We start from the raw sequence: 18,146 nt of genomic DNA, 5'->3' as shown, positions 1-18,146 counted from the left end.
CATCACTGTGTGTTAACCCTGTACTGTGACAGCACTGTGTATTATCCCTGTACTGTGACATCACTGTATTATCCCTGTACTGTGACATCACCGTGTGCATTATCCCTGTACTGTGACATCACTGTGTGTATTATCCCTGTACTGTGACATCACTGTATTATCCCTGTACTGTGACATAACTGTGTGTATTATCCCTGTACTGTGACATCACTGTGTATTACCACTGTACTGTGACATCACTGTGTATGTGTTAACCCTGTACTATGACATCACTGTGTATTATCCCTGTACTGTGACATCACTGTGTGTATTACCCCTGTACTATGACATCACTGTGTGTATTATCCCTGTACTGTGACATCTCTGTATTATCCCTGTACTGTGACATCACTGTGTGTATTATCTCTACTGTGACATCCAAGTGAATTATCCTTGTACTGTGATATCACTGTGTGTGTGTGTTAACCCTGTACTGTAACATCACTGTGTGTATTATCTCTATACTGTGACATCACTGTGTGTATTATCCCTGTACTGTGACATCACTGTGTGTATTATCCCTGTACTGTGACATCACCGTGTGCATTATCCCTGTACTGTGACATCACTGTGTGTATTATCCCTGTACTGTGACATCACTGTGTATTATTAACCCTGTACTGTGACGTCACTGTGTGTGTGTGTTAACCCTGTACTGTGACATCACTGTGTGTTAACCCTGTATTGTACTACCTAGACTGGTGCTCTGCAGAGCTGAGGAAGGGGGAGGATGTACCCCCGTAACGCGTAGTGGCATATTAATCCTTAATAAATCTTCATCAATAATCTTATCACTACCTTCTTCTGAGCAGCGCGGCCGATACCGTGGTATTTTTTTTTTTTTGCTCTAGACTGGTGCTCTGCAGACGGAGTCGGGCCTGGTAATAGTCTACCTACTGGACAGGTAGATGTAGAGCCTGGCTAGGATAAAGATTAATTCAGAATATGTATATGCGCCCCCAGTACCTTGTATGCCCCCCCCCCTCCAGTAACATATATGCTGTTTATTATGTTAATATTTTATTGTATTTATTTTTTTTTATTCGGGGAGGCCCATTCAGACTTTTGCTATGGGGCCCCATGATATCTATGTATGCCCCTGCTTATACCACAAGATGAATGACGTAAAAAAAAAAAAAATTCTTCAACTGCTGTTGATTTGTGTATTCTGTCTACCAAAGATCGCAGTACGGCGCGGCTCATATACATCCTGTGCTCTACATTGAGCACTTACATCGGGTATTACGTATGAAAGATGTAATCGAGACAAAATTCCCAGTAATGAGGCAAAGGAGTCACTTTGACCTTGCATCTGGCCTATGGTATGTCTATCTTTTTATGCACCTTTGTAGATGCGCGTTTTTGCCGCGATTTGGTGCGTTTTTTTGCTGCGTTTTTGCTCACTGCGTTTTTAATCAGTGCACAATGCCATTAAAGATTGTTGATGAAAAAAAAAAAAAAAAGGTCTGATGTCATTTCCTTCTTCAAAATGTTCATTGTATGCAGGAGAGCAGACAGCAGCTGCAGAACTACAAGGCTCAGCATCCTCCATTCACTAGTGTATGCAGGAGAGCAGACAGCAGCTGCAAACTACAAGGCTCAGCATCCTCCATTCACTAGTGTATGCAGGAGAGCAGACAGCAGCTGCAGAACTACAAGGCTCAGCATCCTCCATCCAGGACTGTATGCAGTTTTTTGCCCAAAAAGAAAAAAAAAATTACATGGGCTTCGCCATATTTTTGTATGCTAGCCGGGTACAGCAGGCAGGTACGGGCTGCCCCCAACCCCTAGCTGCCTATTTGCACCCAGCTGGGAACCAAAAATATAGAGAAGCCCTTTTTTTTTTAATTATTTCATAAATTTCATGAAATAATTAAAAAAAAAAAAATGACGTGGGCTTCGCCTAATTTTTGAGTCCAGCCGGGTACAACTAGGCAGCTGGGGATTGGAATCCACAGTGCAGGGTGCCCAAGATTTCTGGGCACCCCCACTGCGAATTGCAGTCCGCAGCCACCCCAGAAAATGGCGCTTTCATAGAAGCGCCATCTTCTGGCGCTGTATCCAACTCTTCCAGCTGCCCTGAAGCCGGGTGGCTAGCTAGGTAATAATGGAGTTAGGGCTAGCTGTATATTATCAGCTAGCCCTAAGCCCGAAATTCATGGTGTCACGCCAATATTACACATGGCCACCATGAATTTCTAGTAATGATAACAAAAAACAACAACACACAGAAAAATATTTTTATTAGAAATAAAACACAACACAATTAGTGACTCCATCTTTACTGAAATAAAGAACCCCCCTCCGCAGTAATCCTGGGTCAAGGGTCCCGCGCCGTCCAATCCGCATCCAATATCATCTGATCGGTTTGCTGGAAGGCAAAGCGATCAGATGATGTGTCAGCTTCAAGTGCCTGAATCACATCACACATCAGCTGATTGCATAAAAGCCGATTATACAATCAGCTGATGCATCAGTAGAAAAAAAAAAAATAATACTCACTTATGTGCTGTGCTGATTACCGGCAGCTCCTGGAGCGATCGATTGGACAGGAGTCTGATCCCGTCCGATCGCTGCAGGAGCTGCCGGTAATCAGCTGATGAAGTCCCCTGACGGCAGGATCAGCTGATAGCCGGTCGGGCGCGAAAAAGCCGGCGAGACTACGATCAGCTGATGCGTCAGGTGACTGCATCAGGTGATCCACCGCCAGGTCCTGCAAGCAAGGTCCTGCCCCGGGGAGACTGCACACAGCCAGAGCGGCGGTACCGAGACAGGGGCTGGGAGCGGGCATGGCACCGGGACCCTGCAGACAGGTGAGTATATATTACATTTTTTTTTTTTCTACTGTTCACTTTGGTTTTCGCCGCTGCCTCCACCTCCCGCCCAGACATGGCGCCGCACGGAGCTGACATGGCACCGGGCGGGTTGTGGAAGCAGCGGTGACGGTACCGGGAGGATTCATGCTTCTGTGTTTACCAACAGAAGGAATCCTCTTCCTGTACACGTCACTGTAGTACCCACCCCTTGCGTTTATAGCTGCGTTTTTAGTCATAGAAACGCGGCTATATGCGTTTTTCATTGCGTTTTTAACATCTCATTGAATTCAATGAGTGAAAAACGCAGTGGAAAACGCAGAAATAATTGACATGCTGCGTTTTTGTGGTCACCACAAAAACGCAGCTAAAAAAAAACGCTGTGTGAGGACAGCACTTATGAAAGCCCATTGACATTGCTGGGGAAGCAATGTCACTGCGTTTTCAGCACAAAAACGCGGTAAAAAACGCGGCAAAAACGCCTAGTGCGCACATACCCTAATGTAAGCCTTGAGTATAAAGCACGGAATAAATGTGGACTGATGCAATGGAACAAATGTGGACTGATAATACCCAAATGGCCATCAAATAGCATTCATCTTAACCCACAAAAACACAATTCCCCACTGAACTGGTCATCTGTTAAAGGAAATATGGGGGGCTTCCACATTACTAGTAACACAAAGGCTCTGGAAAAATGCTATGGCTCCTCCACTAAAAAAAGAAAACCAGCTAGATCTGTGCTCCAAAATCCCGCCTCCCTTCTGAGCACCACATTGTGCCTGAACCACAGAGAGTTCACATGTTTGGCATTGTTGTAGTGAGGAGAGCTTGCTTAATATCAGGTGTATATGTCTATAGAAGCATCAGCTGGGCACAGGCACAAGCACTACAATGTACAAGGCATGACAAGGGCTTATTTGCAATTTTTCATTCTGCAACATTCACTGCCATTTGGCACCATGAGTGTTTTCGAGATAGTAAATTGTCGCTATACCCACAGATGGATTCCCAGAGGAGTGTTAATTTCCAAAATTTGGTCACTTGTGGGGGTTTCTTCTTTTCTGGCACTTAGGGGTTATGCAAATAAAGTCCACAAACTATGCAAAGAAAATCTGTGCTCCAAAAATCAAATGGTTATCCTTTCCTTCTGAGCGCTGTGGTGCAGCCAAACAGTACTGTACAGTCGCATGTGGGGCATTGCTACATTCAAAAGAAATTGTATAACACATTATGGGGCTTATTTTTACCTATCGCCTTTGATAAAATTGGAAATCTGGGGTTAAAAACATTTCAGTGGTAAAAATATAATTATTTTTTGTTCACCGTCCAATAGTATAAAATTTTGTTACATATCTAAGTGTCAATATGCTCACTGCACCCCAGGATCAATTCAATGAGGGGTACAGTTTGTAAAATGAGGTTGCTTGTGGGGAGTTTCTGCTGTTCTGGCACCTCAGAAGGTCTGCCAATGTGACATGGCACCCACAAACCCTTCCAACTAAATCTGAACTCAAATATAGCGCTCCTGCCCATCTTCACTTTGCACTGTGCCTCAAAAATAGTTTTCCACCACACAGGTTATTGGCATACTCAGGAAAAACTGCACAACAAACTGCATTATCTCCTGTTACCCTTGTGAATTTGAAAAAGTTGAGTTTAAAGCAACATTTTTGTGTTTAAAGATGTATTTTTTCATTTTCACGGCTATGCGTTATAAAATTCTGTGAGGGGGGTCTAGTTTCCAAAATAGGGTCACTTGTGGGGGTGGTCTTCTGCTTAATCACATCAGAGGCTCTCCGCTATTTATTCCACACAATTTTGTGCTCTAAAATTAAAATGGCGCTCCTTCTGTACTCCCAAGCAGTAGATTTCCACCACATATGACAGGGGTCCCCAACCCGTAGCTTACGAGCCACATATGGCTCTCCTACTCCTGAAGTAGCTTGTCATTTTTCACCGGAGAGAAGATAGTCGAGTTGTTTAACTCCTCAGGGAGCTGCACAGGCGCGTTGCAAACTTCCAAGCAGTCAGCTACACGGCTTCCTTCATGTGTTAACACCACTGTCCCTACTCTGCGGCACAATTATGAAAGTGGTGTTAACTCTTGGAAGGAGCCGGCAGCAGGCCCGGACTGGACAGTCCCTGTAGTGGGCCGCTCAATCTGCAGTCACCGCCGCTCTCCTCTTCAGTATGTAGCTGGGCAGCACTATATTGCCTTGCACATATTGCACAGCTGAAACAGCAGGCCAAGAATGCAGTGCGTTGTGTTGTGCAATCGTGTGCCCAGCGTACATGCTGCTGGACAGCGGCGGTGGCAGTAGCGCCCCCTCCTGATCAAATGTATTTACGGCCGAGAGACGCAAAAACATTTGAACAGTGAAGCGCTGGCACTAGGGCCCTGATGCGCATCAGCGTGATGAGGTCAGCACTTTGCTGTCGTCGTCACACTACTGTGTCTATAAAAATTCACTGCACTCGTTAGGTTTTAGGCTATGTGCGCACGTAGCGTTTGTCCCTGCAGAAATTTCTGCAGCGATTTGAACAGCACATGTGCGCTTCAAATCACTGCAGAAAGCGTCTGTAATGAAAAATAAAAAAGCCGATTTCATGCGCTCTGAGTGCAGCTCCTCCCATAGACAGAGCGGGCGCTGCATGCAGAGTGCAGGAAAGAAGTGACATGTCACTTCTTAGAACGCACGCTTCGAGCAGCAAATTATTATTCCATCCAGACAGCAACGTTTCACCCTACAATTGTGCCTTATCAAGCATGTCTGAAAAGCTCCCACACCCAGGTTTAAAAACACCATGCTCATAGCAAATCACCAATCGTGGGATTTTCCACCCCTGAAATACTTAACCAATCACAATAGTATTTCACAGGAAAAAATACACAAACAATCCCATAGTACAAAATCACAAGACGCCTGCGCAGTAGCGCTTTTGCACAATAGGACTATTGAATCATGTCTATTTAGTGGAGACACTATTGGTCGGCGGTTGCCATGGATGTATGAATGCCGCTGGCCTGGACTCTCCTTATGGAACATTTTTTATGCATGGTATCTTATAAAGGAGGCGGTTCGCCGGTCACAGCGACGTCGCTAGGCAGGTAAGTAGTGTGACGGGTCCGCGCGATGTTGTGTGCCACGGGCAGCGATTTACCCGTGTCGCTCAACCGATGGGGGCGGGTACGCAAGCTAGCGATATCGGTCACGATATCGCAGTGTGTAAAGCAGGCTTACGTTTGTACTTCACGTTCCACTAAATGCTGCAAAATTTCTGCAAACATTTCAGATGTACATAAAATCACTCCAAGGAAGCACTGGAGGCAAAAATATCAGGAAGCACTAAATCTAACCCACAATGAGAAACTAAAAAACCCAAGAAAACAGGCAACACCTAAAATACCTTACAAAAAAAGCACAAATTAAAACAATAAGGCACATATGAAAAACAGATGAACACCACCAAAACCTAGACAAAAAAAGAGATAGAAATTCAATAAAGAATTGGGCCGTAAATTGGTACCAATTTCAAAATTAGACCATCTTAGTAGCACTGCCCCATTACTAATAATAAAATTATCTTAATATAATACCAACATATTCCGCAGCACTTTTCCATACTGGGCTGTAAAGGAAGAAATGCTCTGGAAAAACCCTCCAATCTTATTGTCTTATCCATTTTGAGACACAAACTGTACACATCTTCAAGTAATGGATTGTATAGAAACTATTATTTTATTAAAGAAAACTCAAGCACAAATCTTGCCACAAACTTGTGGAGATCTTCCACTGTTCTCCTATGGGAGACAAAGCAACACAATAAGAGACTGTGAAAACTTAATATCCCTGAATCAGAATTTGTAATCGCTGGTTTCAGTTTTATTTCATAGATCAATAGTGTACGTGAAAATAGTAAATCTGATTCTTTCTCCTCCAGGACTGATCATTCATTATCAATTCAAGGATAAAGGCTGGAGTTGGGCAGACTGATTTTCAGAATTCTGCTCCATGGTGTTCATTGCAGTGTGATGCGGATGACATTGCTCTAGCCAGGCTATTTAAAAGCCGCGCCAGGGACCACAGAAGCTCCCAAATTCAGGAGCCTCTCGTCCAGCGACTACTGACCAGGCGGGTCGACTGGAGACTTCCGAATCGATCTGCCCAACTCTTGTAAAATTGTGTATTCAGTGAAGACAATTGGATCAGATTCTGTGGAGGGAAGGAGGTGGAAGCAGACACACATTCTGCTGCAAGTTCTCCATAGAACTTTATGAGAACCAACGGTCATCTACTTGTATTCACCGAAAACAGATTTACCTGTTGCTGATTTTCATGCTTCTATTGACTTTTTTTTTTAATGTAGATGATGGTTTGTCTTTAAAGGAAACCTGTCAGTTCCCCTTTGCCCCCCAACCCAGCAGCATTCATACCTGGATGCACAAATTCCCTGCCTAACCAGCCCTGTATAACGCTATTTACTAATATGAATGTTTAAAAAACCTACTTAGAACCCTCGCTGTCCCTATGCTATTTACGCCTTGACTATTCACAGGGGTGTTAGTTCTCTAGACTAGTTGACCCTCTTTCCATGTTATCATGCCCCTGTAGGTGTGATAACATGATTTCCACAAGCTGGCATCACCGCCAGTTTCCAGAAATCTCACGCACGCGCGCAGCTCATTTCGGCAGCGTCTATATGCCTTTGCAAACAGGTTTACGCTTCTCAGCTTCATTAGACACACTACACATGACCAGAAGTTCAGAAGACGTGTATGTGAGCCATCTTCTGAGCTTCCGGTCATGTGCAGTGCGAGCCTAATGACGCACACACCTGGCTTCTGAGGTGCAGCGAGGCGGCTGAAATGAGCAGCACGCATGTGCGAGATTTCCAGGGGCTGGCAGTGATGCCGGCTCATGGAAATCATGTTATCACACCCATATGGGCGTGACAACATGGCAAGAAGGCAGAACTATTGCCCCTACGACTAGTAAAGGTCCTAATTAGCAGATGAACAGCGAGGGTTGTAAGTCATCATTTTAAACATTCATATTAGTGAATAGCATTATACAGGGCTGGTTAGGCAGGGAATTTGGGCATCCAGGTATGAGTACTGCTGGGTCAGAGGGAATAAGGGACCTGACAGGTTCCCTTCCGTGTTTTGCATAAGTCCTAAACAAAGAATGCTTACACCTTCTGCTCTTTGATGAGGTCACTAGAGTTTACAGGCGTCTTTATGCGGGACTCTAACCCTGGCAGACTGCTTCGCTTTCGAGCCGCAGTTTCAATCTTTTGCACCAGTTCAACGTCCCATTTGTGTGTGACAAAACTCACAACGATTCCCTTGCTCTCACTACCAATGCGACCCACCCGCCCTGCCCTGTGCAAATAGTCCTCTAACGTGGGAGGAAAGTCGTAATTCACCACCGTGTCCACTCGCAGACTGTCCAGACCTCTTGAGGCTATGTCAGTACAGACTAACACATTGCACTGGCCGTTCTGAAATGTGTCAAAGATCCCAGAGCGGCGGTCAGCTGGCATCTGGCCGTGGAGTCTGGCATGCTTGATGCCGTGGTCATCCAGTAGATACCCCAGCCAGTTCACAGTGCCGGAGCTGTTACAAAAGACCAGTGTTCCAGTGCCGGAGCTCTCCTCCGCACGCCTCTTCAGTAGCTCCAGAAGTTCCGACAATTTATCTGATCCCTTTAGTTTTTTAAACATCTGCTGGATGTGGGACATCAGGAAATGGAGCCTTTTGCTTTTGATGGTGTCAATGCTGCCAAGATCTGTCACCTTACTTAGTATTTTGGCAACGCCTCGGGGGAAGGTGGCCCCAATGACTGCCAGCTGGGCTTTCCTAACCAGCCCTTGTAGGTCACTAGCCTGGGAGGCGATCTGGGCCCTCGTGAGAATCCCATCGATTAGTTCACAGAACGTCTCATCAAACAGCGTGTCCGCCTCATCCAGGACCACAAAGTGGAGGGCCGACAAGTTCACTTTATCCCACTTCAGCGCCTTCAAGAGGGCGCCAGGTGTGGCCACCAGGATGTCCAGGGGGCCAAAGCGGAGCGGCTGCTCGATGGCTTTGCGCCCACGACCCCCTCCCACAAACCGCACGATCAGTCCGAGCTGCGCACACACCGACTGGGCCACAGACGTCACCTGCTGGCCGAGCTCCCGAGAAGGCACCACGATGAGGCTTCTGGGGTCCGGTGATCCCTCTCCGTCCTCGGCCAGGAGCCGGTGCACGATCGGCAGCACATACAGCAGAGTCTTCCCGCTGCCGGTCTCGGAGGCGCACAGCACGTTCCTGCCCTGTAGCAGCGCGGGGATGCCCTGCCTCTGGATCCAGCTGGGGGCGGTGATGTGCAGGGTCTCCAGAGCAGACACCACCCGGGGGTCCAGGCCCAGGGAGAGGAAGGTTTCCTCCGTCTCCGGCCACGGCCGCTGCTCCCGCTGCCGGGTGATGGTGAAGTAGTCTCCACGGGACAGGCGGTGCTTCCACCCCCGGCTCACCAGGGCCGCCGCCGCCTCCCACAGCCCGCGCGTCTCTCCCGAGAACTGGTTCAGCTCCCGCCTGCGAGAGCTGATGAACAACCTGCCGGCCCGGGGAGTCGGCAACGGACCCGCCCGCTTCTGATCCCGGCTCTCCAGATACTGCTGAGTCCGTCTGGGGAGGTGAATCACAGGGAGATCACTACTGGCAAAGCCGCGGAGAAAACATCGCAGTGCAGGGCTCCATGTGTGGACACCGGGCACACAGAACGGATACATCACCGGGATCACTACACCGTGCAGGAAACAGGGCTCCTGTGCTGACGACACGGCGCGCAGGAAGTGACGTCATGCTGCTACGTAATCAGACTGCTGTGACAGGCACACACGTGTAGTGCGGACTCGGGGCCGCGGAGTGAGGTGAGGAACAGTAAGGGGGGTGAGAGAAATAGTGGGGGGTCAGGACAGAGATGGTGAGGAGTGAGAGGAATGGTGAGGAGGGGACGGAGGAATAGTGAGGGGCCAGGACGGGGACGGTGAAGGGTGGGAGGGGTAAGGCGAGGAGGGAAGAGAGGGATTGTGAGGAGGGGTGAGAGGTAAGGAGAGAGAGATGGTGAGGAAGGGAAAGAGGTAAGGAGACAGATGGTGAGGAAGGGAAAGAGGTAAGGAGACAGATGGTGAGAGGGATGGTGAGGAGGGGAGGGAGGTAAGGAGAGAGAATGCTGAGGAGGAGTGAGGGACCAGGAGAGAGGTAAGAAGAGAGGGATGGTGAGGAGGGGAGAGAGGTAAGGAGACAGATGGTGAGGAAGGGAAAGAGGTAAGGAGACAGATGGTGAGGAAGGGAAAGAGGTAAGGAGACATGGTGAGGAAGGGAAAGAGGTAAGGAGACAGATGGTGAGGAAGGGAAAGAGGTAAGGAGACAGATGGTGAGGAAGGGAAAGAGGTAAGGAGACAGATGGTGAGGAAGGGGAAGAGGTAAGGAGACAGATGGTGAGGAAGGGAAAGAGGTAAGGAGACAGATATTGAGGAAGGGAAAGAGGTAAGGAGACAGATGGTGAGGAAGGGAAAGAGGTAAGGAGACAGATGGTGAGGAAGGGAAAGAGGTAAGGAGACAGATGGTGAGGAAGGGGAAGAGGTAAGGAGACAGATGGTGAGGAAGGGAAAGAGGTAAGGAGACAGATGGTGAGGAAGGGAAAGAGGTAAGGAGACAGATGGTGAGGAAGGGAAAGAGGTAAGGAGACAGATGGTGAGGAAGGGGAAGAGGTAAGGAGACATAGTGAGGAAGGGAAAGAGGTAAGGAGACAGATGGTGAGGAAGGGAAAGAGGTAAGGAGACAGATGGTGAGGAAGGGGAAGAGGTAAGGAGACAGATGGTGAGGAAGGGGAAGAGGTAAGGAGACAGATGGTGAGGAAGGGGAAGAGGTAAGGAGACAGATGGTGAGGAAGGGGAAGAGGTAAGGAGACAGATGGTGAGGAAGGGGAAGAGGTAAGGAGACATGGTGAGGAAGGGGAAGAGGTAAGGAGACAGATGGTGAGGAAGGGGAAGAGGTAAGGAGACATGGTGAGGAAGGGAAAGAGGTAAGGAGACAGATGGTGAGGAAGGGGAAGAGGTAAGGAGACAGATGGTGAGGAAGGGGAAGAGGTAAGGAGACAGATGGTGAGGAAGGGGAAGAGGTAAGGAGACAGATGGTGAGGAAGGGGAAGAGGTAAGGAGACAGATGGTGAGGAAGGGGAAGAGGTAAGGAGACAGATGGTGAGGAAGGGGAAGAGGTAAGGAGACAGATGGTGAGGAAGGGAAAGAGGTAAGGAGACAGATGGTGAGGAAGGGAAAGAGGTAAGGAGACAGATGGTGAGGAAGGGAAAGAGGTAAGGAGACAGATGGTGAGGAAGGGGAAGAGGTAAGGAGACAGATGGTGAGGAAGGGGAAGAGGTAAGGAGACAGATGGTGAGGAAGGGGAAGAGGTAAGGAGACAGATGGTGAGGAAGGGAAAGAGGTAAGGAGACAGATGGTGAGGAAGGGAAAGAGGTAAGGAGACAGATGGTGAGGAAGGGAAAGAGGTAAGGAGACAGATGGTGAGGAAGGGAAAGAGGTAAGGAGACAGATGGTGAGGAAGGGAAAGAGGTAAGGAGACAGATGGTGAGGAAGGGAAAGAGGTAAGGAGACAGATGGTGAGGAAGGGAAAGAGGTAAGGAGACAGATGGTGAGGAAGGGAAAGAGGTAAGGAGACAGATGGTGAGGAAGGGAAAGAGGTAAGGAGACAGATGGTGAGGAAGGGAAAGAGGTAAGGAGACAGATGGTGAGGAAGGGAAAGAGGTAAGGAGACAGATGGTGAGGAAGGGAAAGAGGTAAGGAGACAGATGGTGAGGAAGGGAAAGAGGTAAGGAGACAGATGGTGAGGAAGGGAAAGAGGTAAGGAGACAGATGGTGAGGAAGGGAAAGAGGTAAGGAGACAGATGGTGAGGAAGGGAAAGAGGTAAGGAGACAGATGGTGAGGAAGGGAAAGAGGTAAGGAGACAGATGGTGAGGAAGGGAAAGAGGTAAGGAGACAGATGGTGAGGAAGGGAAAGAGGTAAGGAGACAGATGGTGAGGAAGGGAAAGAGGTAAGGAGACAGATGGTGAGGAAGGGAAAGAGGTAAGGAGACAGATGGTGAGGAAGGGAAAGAGGTAAGGAGACAGATGGTGAGGAAGGGAAAGAGGTAAGGAGACAGATGGTGAGGAAGGGAAAGAGGTAAGGAGACAGATGGTGAGGAAGGGAAAGAGGTAAGGAGACAGATGGTGAGGAAGGGAAAGAGGTAAGGAGACAGATGGTGAGGAAGGGAAAGAGGTAAGGAGACAGATGGTGAGGAAGGGAAAGAGGTAAGGAGACAGATGGTGAGGAAGGGAAAGAGGTAAGGAGACAGATGGTGAGGAAGGGAAAGAGGTAAGGAGACAGATGGTGAGGAAGGGAAAGAGGTAAGGAGACAGATGGTGAGGAAGGGAAAGAGGTAAGGAGACAGATGGTGAGGAAGGGAAAGAGGTAAGGAGACAGATGGTGAGGAAGGGAAAGAGGTAAGGAGACAGATGGTGAGGAAGGGAAAGAGGTAAGGAGACAGATGGTGAGGAAGGGAAAGAGGTAAGGAGACAGATGGTGAGGAAGGGAAAGAGGTAAGGAGACAGATGGTGAGGAAGGGAAAGAGGTAAGGAGACAGATGGTGAGGAAGGGAAAGAGGTAAGGAGACAGATGGTGAGGAAGGGAAAGAGGTAAGGAGACAGATGGTGAGGAAGGGAAAGAGGTAAGGAGACAGATGGTGAGGAAGGGAAAGAGGTAAGGAGACAGATGGTGAGGAAGGGAAAGAGGTAAGGAGACAGATGGTGAGGAAGGGAAAGAGGTAAGGAGACAGATGGTGAGGAAGGGAAAGAGGTAAGGAGACAGATGGTGAGGAAGGGAAAGAGGTAAGGAGACAGATGGTGAGGAAGGGAAAGAGGTAAGGAGACAGATGGTGAGGAAGGGAAAGAGGTAAGGAGACAGATGGTGAGGAAGGGAAAGAGGTAAGGAGACAGATGGTGAGGAAGGGAAAGAGGTAAGGAGACAGATGGTGAGGAAGGGAAAGAGGTAAGGAGACAGATGGTGAGGAAGGGAAAGAGGTAAGGAGACAGATGGTGAGGAAGGGAAAGAGGTAAGGAGACAGATGGTGAGGAAGGGAAAGAGGTAAGGAGACAGATGGTGAGGAAGGGGAAGAGGTAAGGAGACAGATGGTGAAGAGGGGAAAGAGGTAAGGAGCAAAGGATGGTGAGGAGGGGAGGGAGGTAAGGAGAAAAAATGGTGAGAGGGATGGTGAGGAGGGGAGGGAGGTAAGGAGAGAGAATGCTGAGGAGGAGTGAGGGACCAGGAGAGAGGTAAGAAGAGAGGGATGGTGAGGAGGGGAGAGAGGTAAGGAGAGAGGGATGTTGAGGAAGGGAAAGAGATAAGGAGACAGATGGTGAAGAGGGTAAAGAGGTAAGGAGCGAAGGATGGTGAGGAGGGGAGGGAGGTAATGAGAGAGAATGGTGAGGGACCAGGAGAGAGGTAAGAAGAGAGGGATGGTGAGGAGAGGGGAGCTAAGGTGAGCAGGATGAGGAGAGAGGGATGAGATGAGGGGGGGGATGTGAGGTGAGGATAGAGGGATTAGGAGAGATGGAAGGTAAGGATAGAGGAATGAGTGAGGTGAGGAGGGGTGGGAGGTGAGGTGAGAAGGGCAATGAGAGATAAAAGGGGGGAGAGATGAGGAGTGGGTGTCTATCCCAGTGCAGTAATAATCGATGATCGTTTCATTGCTGTATAAATTATATGGTTACCCTACACAATGTTTAGGAAGGTGCTATGTGTATCGTCCACATAAATCCCAGGAACCAAGGTTGTTCAGCAGAGCATTGAATACAGCAGGGGTCTTAAACACACGGCCCCTGAGGCTGTTTCTTGCTGCACGCAGACCCCTTGACAACTGTGGTCAGTGCAGCGGCTGCTGTTTTTAGTGCTTTATTTTACTTAAATGTATTGAAGCTCTCTGCAGCTTTACCAATAGTAGCCGCTGGCCAATCATAAGCCAGCAACGGACGTCAGTGTATCACGACCACTGCTTGCCTCTGATTGGCCAGCAACTCTGTAAATCTGTGCAGAGAGCTTTTGTGCTTGATGTCGGCAATACATTCAAGTGAAATAAAACTATGACAGCAGCAGCCCCTGCATTGGCTGCGTTCTTCAAGGGGTCCAAGGAACCTGCACAATAGGGGGCATTACCACAGGATGGGCTATTACTACAAGGGGACAAGGATGAGCACAATTACTACAGGATGGGGACAAGCATGAGCACTTTACTATAGGATGAGGATAAGGATGGGAATATTACAGGATGGAGACGAGGATGGACACTATACTACAAGGAGGCAAGGATGAGCACATTACTACAGGATGGGGACAAGGATGGGCACATTACTACAGGATGGGACATTGCCACCAGAAGAGAACTAGGAAAGAGGACATTACTAGAAGAAGTACACAAGGATGAGCACATTACAACAGGATGGGGACAAGAATGGGCACATTTCCACAAGATGGGGACAAGGATAGGCACATTACTATAGGATGGGGACAAGGATGGGGCACATTACCACAGGATGGGGACAAGGATGTGCACATTACTATAGGATGGAGACAAGGATGGGTACATTACTACAGGACTGGGACAAGGATGAGCACATTTCTATAGGATGGGGACAAGGATGGGTACATTACTACAGGACTGGGACAAGGATGCGCACATTACTATAGGATGGAGACAAGGATGGGCACATTACTACAGGATGGAGACAAGGATGGGCACATTACTACAGGATGGAGACAAGGATGGGCACATTACTACAGGATGGAGACAAGGATAGGCACATTACTATAGGATGGGAACAAGGATGGGCACATTACTACAGGACTAGGTCAAGGATGGGCACATTACTACAGGATGGAGACAAGGATGGGCACATTACAGGATGGAGACAAGGATGGGCACATTACTACAGGATGGAGACAAGGATGGGCATATTACTACAGAATGGGAACAAGGATAAGCACATTACTACAGGATGTAGACAAGGATGAGCACACTAGTACACGATAGGCACCAGGATGGGCACATTGCTACAAGATGTTGGCCAAAATTACTGTATGGTGCTAATTGTAAGAAGATATTACTGATCAGGGCATACAATGTAAAAAAAATTTTCAAAAGAAAGCATGATTTTTTTTTTTACCATTAAAAATGCTTTTTTATATATAAACTAAAAACTACACATTTGTTATCCCCACATCTGTAACGATCCAAGCTATAAAACCATACCATAACCCATACGTTGAATGTAATTTTAAAAAATAAAGTAGCTTAAAATGTTCAAAAAAAGTGATCCAAAGGTGTACAGAGAAAAATATTTAGTCTCATTGAAAATGTAATTTTGTTTTGCAAAAAAATGCGCCCCTCCCCCCGCAAATTCATTTTTTTTCTATGTGTGGCCCATATACCCAGCCAAGTTTGAGACCCCTGGAATAAAGCATCACACTGCCCCTGTCTACTTGCGTTCTTCCCATACTGCATCCAGGCGCCATCTCTACCCAATTAAGCTCCGTAATACACTCATGATTAAAGAAACATGATTTGTGATACCGGGCCACCTTTTTTTCATTACTCCATTGTCCAATTCTGATGCTCATGTGACTATTGTTGGTGCTTTCAGTAGTGGACAGAGGTCAGTACTGGACAAGTCTGCAGATATGCTTGGATCTGTGGCACACTATGCATGGAGCTGTGATATATTGTGGCCCTGATTCATCAACTATTTTATGCCAAAATTCTGGGGAAAAAGCTTTGAAAAGTTACAAAATTGTGGTGCAACACAAGGTTGCAATAACGTTTTGTGACTTTTGGGGTTCTCACACCATTTTCACTAGGCTACGACGATGGCAGTTCCTTACACCACAAATCTTACTCCTGTCGCTGACTGGAAGATGATCTGTGGTGAGGCACCCGAGTGCACGTGCCACTTCTCAGATGCGCTTGAATCATTGAATGGAGGGTGCCCCTTAATAAATCAGGAGCGGCTGACTCCAGCATGTCTTCTCATCAAGACTGGCGTGAAAAAAATGCTGCGTCTGATGAATCAGTGCCTATGTGTACTGACACCTTTCTATTGTACCTAGCATTAAAGCGTTTTTCTTTGTCGCTCCATTGGGAGACCCAGACAATTGGGTGTATAGCTTCTGCCTCTGGAGGCCACACAAAGTATTACACTTTAAAAAGTGTAACCCCTCCCCTCTGCCTATATACCCTCCCGTGGACCACGGGCTCCTCAGTTTTATGCTTTGTGTGGAAGGAGGCACACATCCACTCATGCATTCTCATACATAGTTATGTCGGATGGAAGAAAAGAGGACCCCGATGGGGCCCCCGGCATGTTCCCTTCTCACCCCACTATGTCGGCGGTGTTGTTAAGGTTGAGGTACCCATTGCGGGTACGGAGGCTGGAGCCACATGCCGTCTCCTTCACCATCCCTTATGCGGCTCTGGGAGAAGTGGGATCCTGAGCGGTCATCCATTTGCTGGGACCGTGCTCCATCCGCAGCCCCTGGTGGAACCTGCCGGACCGGAGCCTCTTCAACCCCAGGGACCGGGCCCTCCAACTTGAAGGTACTCTGTGTCCCCATAGGGGGACTGTACAGGGAGCGCACCTTCTTCCCGGAAGCCGCGGTAGTTGTAAAACTGAGGAGCCCGGCGGACTTCCGCGCCGACCGTGCCTACTTGTCGGGCGCGGCCTCAAATTTAGTCCCCGGCTTCGCCGCGGCCTAGTCGCGAAAATCCCGCCCCCGGGCCTGCCTGTCAGGGGTAAGGGCGGGATTACCGACATGACGTCGGATGTGAGGGCTGGAGCATCCTGCATGTCTCCCTCCCCCCTCATTGACCACTGTGGAAACCCCAGATTCCCGCTCTTTGCTGGCGCCGCCCTCGGCCCCACTCCTCCCCTGAGAGCTCCGGCGGCCATTTTTTGGCATTCTGCCAGTGGATGCTTCTCAGTGACACAAGCTCTGCAGCTCCGGGGGATCCACGACAGGGAATCTGGAGGACACACTCCGCTCGTTAGCGGTCGGTAAGCCACACCGGTCACCCGGTGCTGGTCCCCCTAGGGTGCCGGAATAGATACACATATATATATATATATAATAGATATATATATCTGTTCGGTCAGGCTGTATACCCTTTTCCCATATACCCTCAGTGGTTACTCTCCTAGGAGACAGCATGTCGTCCACAAGGAGCAAAGCTACTAAGGCACAGGTTTTTTTTTCGCGGCCTGTACCTCTTGTGGGGCTATGTTGCCTGCGGGATCCACCTACCCTCACTGTGAGCAATGCTCGACTCCTGCCACGCTTGCTCAGCCGGAGCCTCGGGCACTTGGGGGCCCCTCGGCTCATGTAGATCCCCCTGCTCCCCCTGAGCAGGCTGCAGGGACAGAGTCACCGGTGTTGGCCTCTTTCGCTGAGAAACTCTCTGTCACTTTCTCAATCCATTGCACAGTCTATGGACAAATGGTCATCTAAGCTCCTTGAGGCATTGCAGTCCAGACCGGGCCCTTCACAGGCCCCGGCCCCGGTTAGCTTGTCTCCTCCAGGCCCCGCTCGGTCCGCGCCGCAGCGCGCTCCCAGGTTAGCCCCTAGGTCTCAGGCGGAGGACTCCTGCCCGGACCGCAGTCCCAGACCGGCTAAGCGGCCTCGCTGGGACTCTTCCCCGGCCTCCTCACGCTGCTCGGGATCCCAGCTTGAGGACTTTCAGGAAGACGAGGCGGACGTGGGAGCTCAGGGCTCTGACCCTGACTTCGCCCTTAACCTTGATACACCTGATGGGGACGCCTTAGTAAATGATCTTATCTCGTCCATCAACCAGGTGTTGGATCTCTCACCCCCGCCTCCTCCTGTAGAAGATTCGGCTTCTCAGCAGGAGAAACACCAATTTCGGTTCCCCAAACGTACGCGCAATACGTTTTTTGATCACTCTAACTTCAGGGATGCTGTCCAGAAGCCCAGAACGGTCCCGGACAAGCGCTTTGCTAAACGGCACACTGACACGCGTTATCCCTTTCCATCTGAAGTCGTTAAGAGCTGGGCACACTCACCCAAGGTGGATCCTCCAGTCTCCAGATTGGCTGCTAGGTCCGTTGTGTCTGTTGCCGATGGCTCATCCCTGAAGGATGCCACTGACAGACAGATAGAGCTCTTGGTGAAGTCTATCTATGAG

General features: G+C 48.8%; 2 protein-coding genes across 4 annotated transcripts in view; one reads left to right on the top strand and one right to left on the bottom strand.

Annotated features, from left to right (window-relative positions):
- Positions 1-7,343: 7,343 nt before the first annotated feature.
- Positions 7,344-9,680, bottom strand: DDX28 (DEAD-box helicase 28). The gene has a single exon (XM_075325640.1). The coding sequence runs from the start codon at positions 9,630-9,632 to the stop codon at positions 8,046-8,048; it is 1,587 nt and encodes a 528-aa protein (XP_075181755.1). The 5' UTR covers positions 9,633-9,680; the 3' UTR covers positions 7,344-8,045.
- The window catches only part of DUS2 (dihydrouridine synthase 2), a 498,816-nt gene continuing 490,008 nt past the window's right edge, over positions 9,339-18,146 (top strand). The window contains exon 1 of one of the 3 annotated variants that reach the window (XM_075325644.1): positions 9,339-9,773. The gene's annotated coding sequence lies outside the window, so the exon portion shown is untranslated. The remainder of the gene's footprint in view (positions 9,774-18,146) is intronic. The other 2 variants (XM_075325642.1, XM_075325643.1) reach the window with 2 other exon arrangements.

Source organism: Anomaloglossus baeobatrachus, chromosome 10, assembly GCF_048569485.1.
Source record: "Anomaloglossus baeobatrachus isolate aAnoBae1 chromosome 10, aAnoBae1.hap1, whole genome shotgun sequence".
NCBI classification, from domain to species: domain Eukaryota; kingdom Metazoa; phylum Chordata; class Amphibia; order Anura; family Aromobatidae; genus Anomaloglossus; species Anomaloglossus baeobatrachus.
This window is presented reverse-complemented; position numbering and strand designations above follow the sequence as displayed.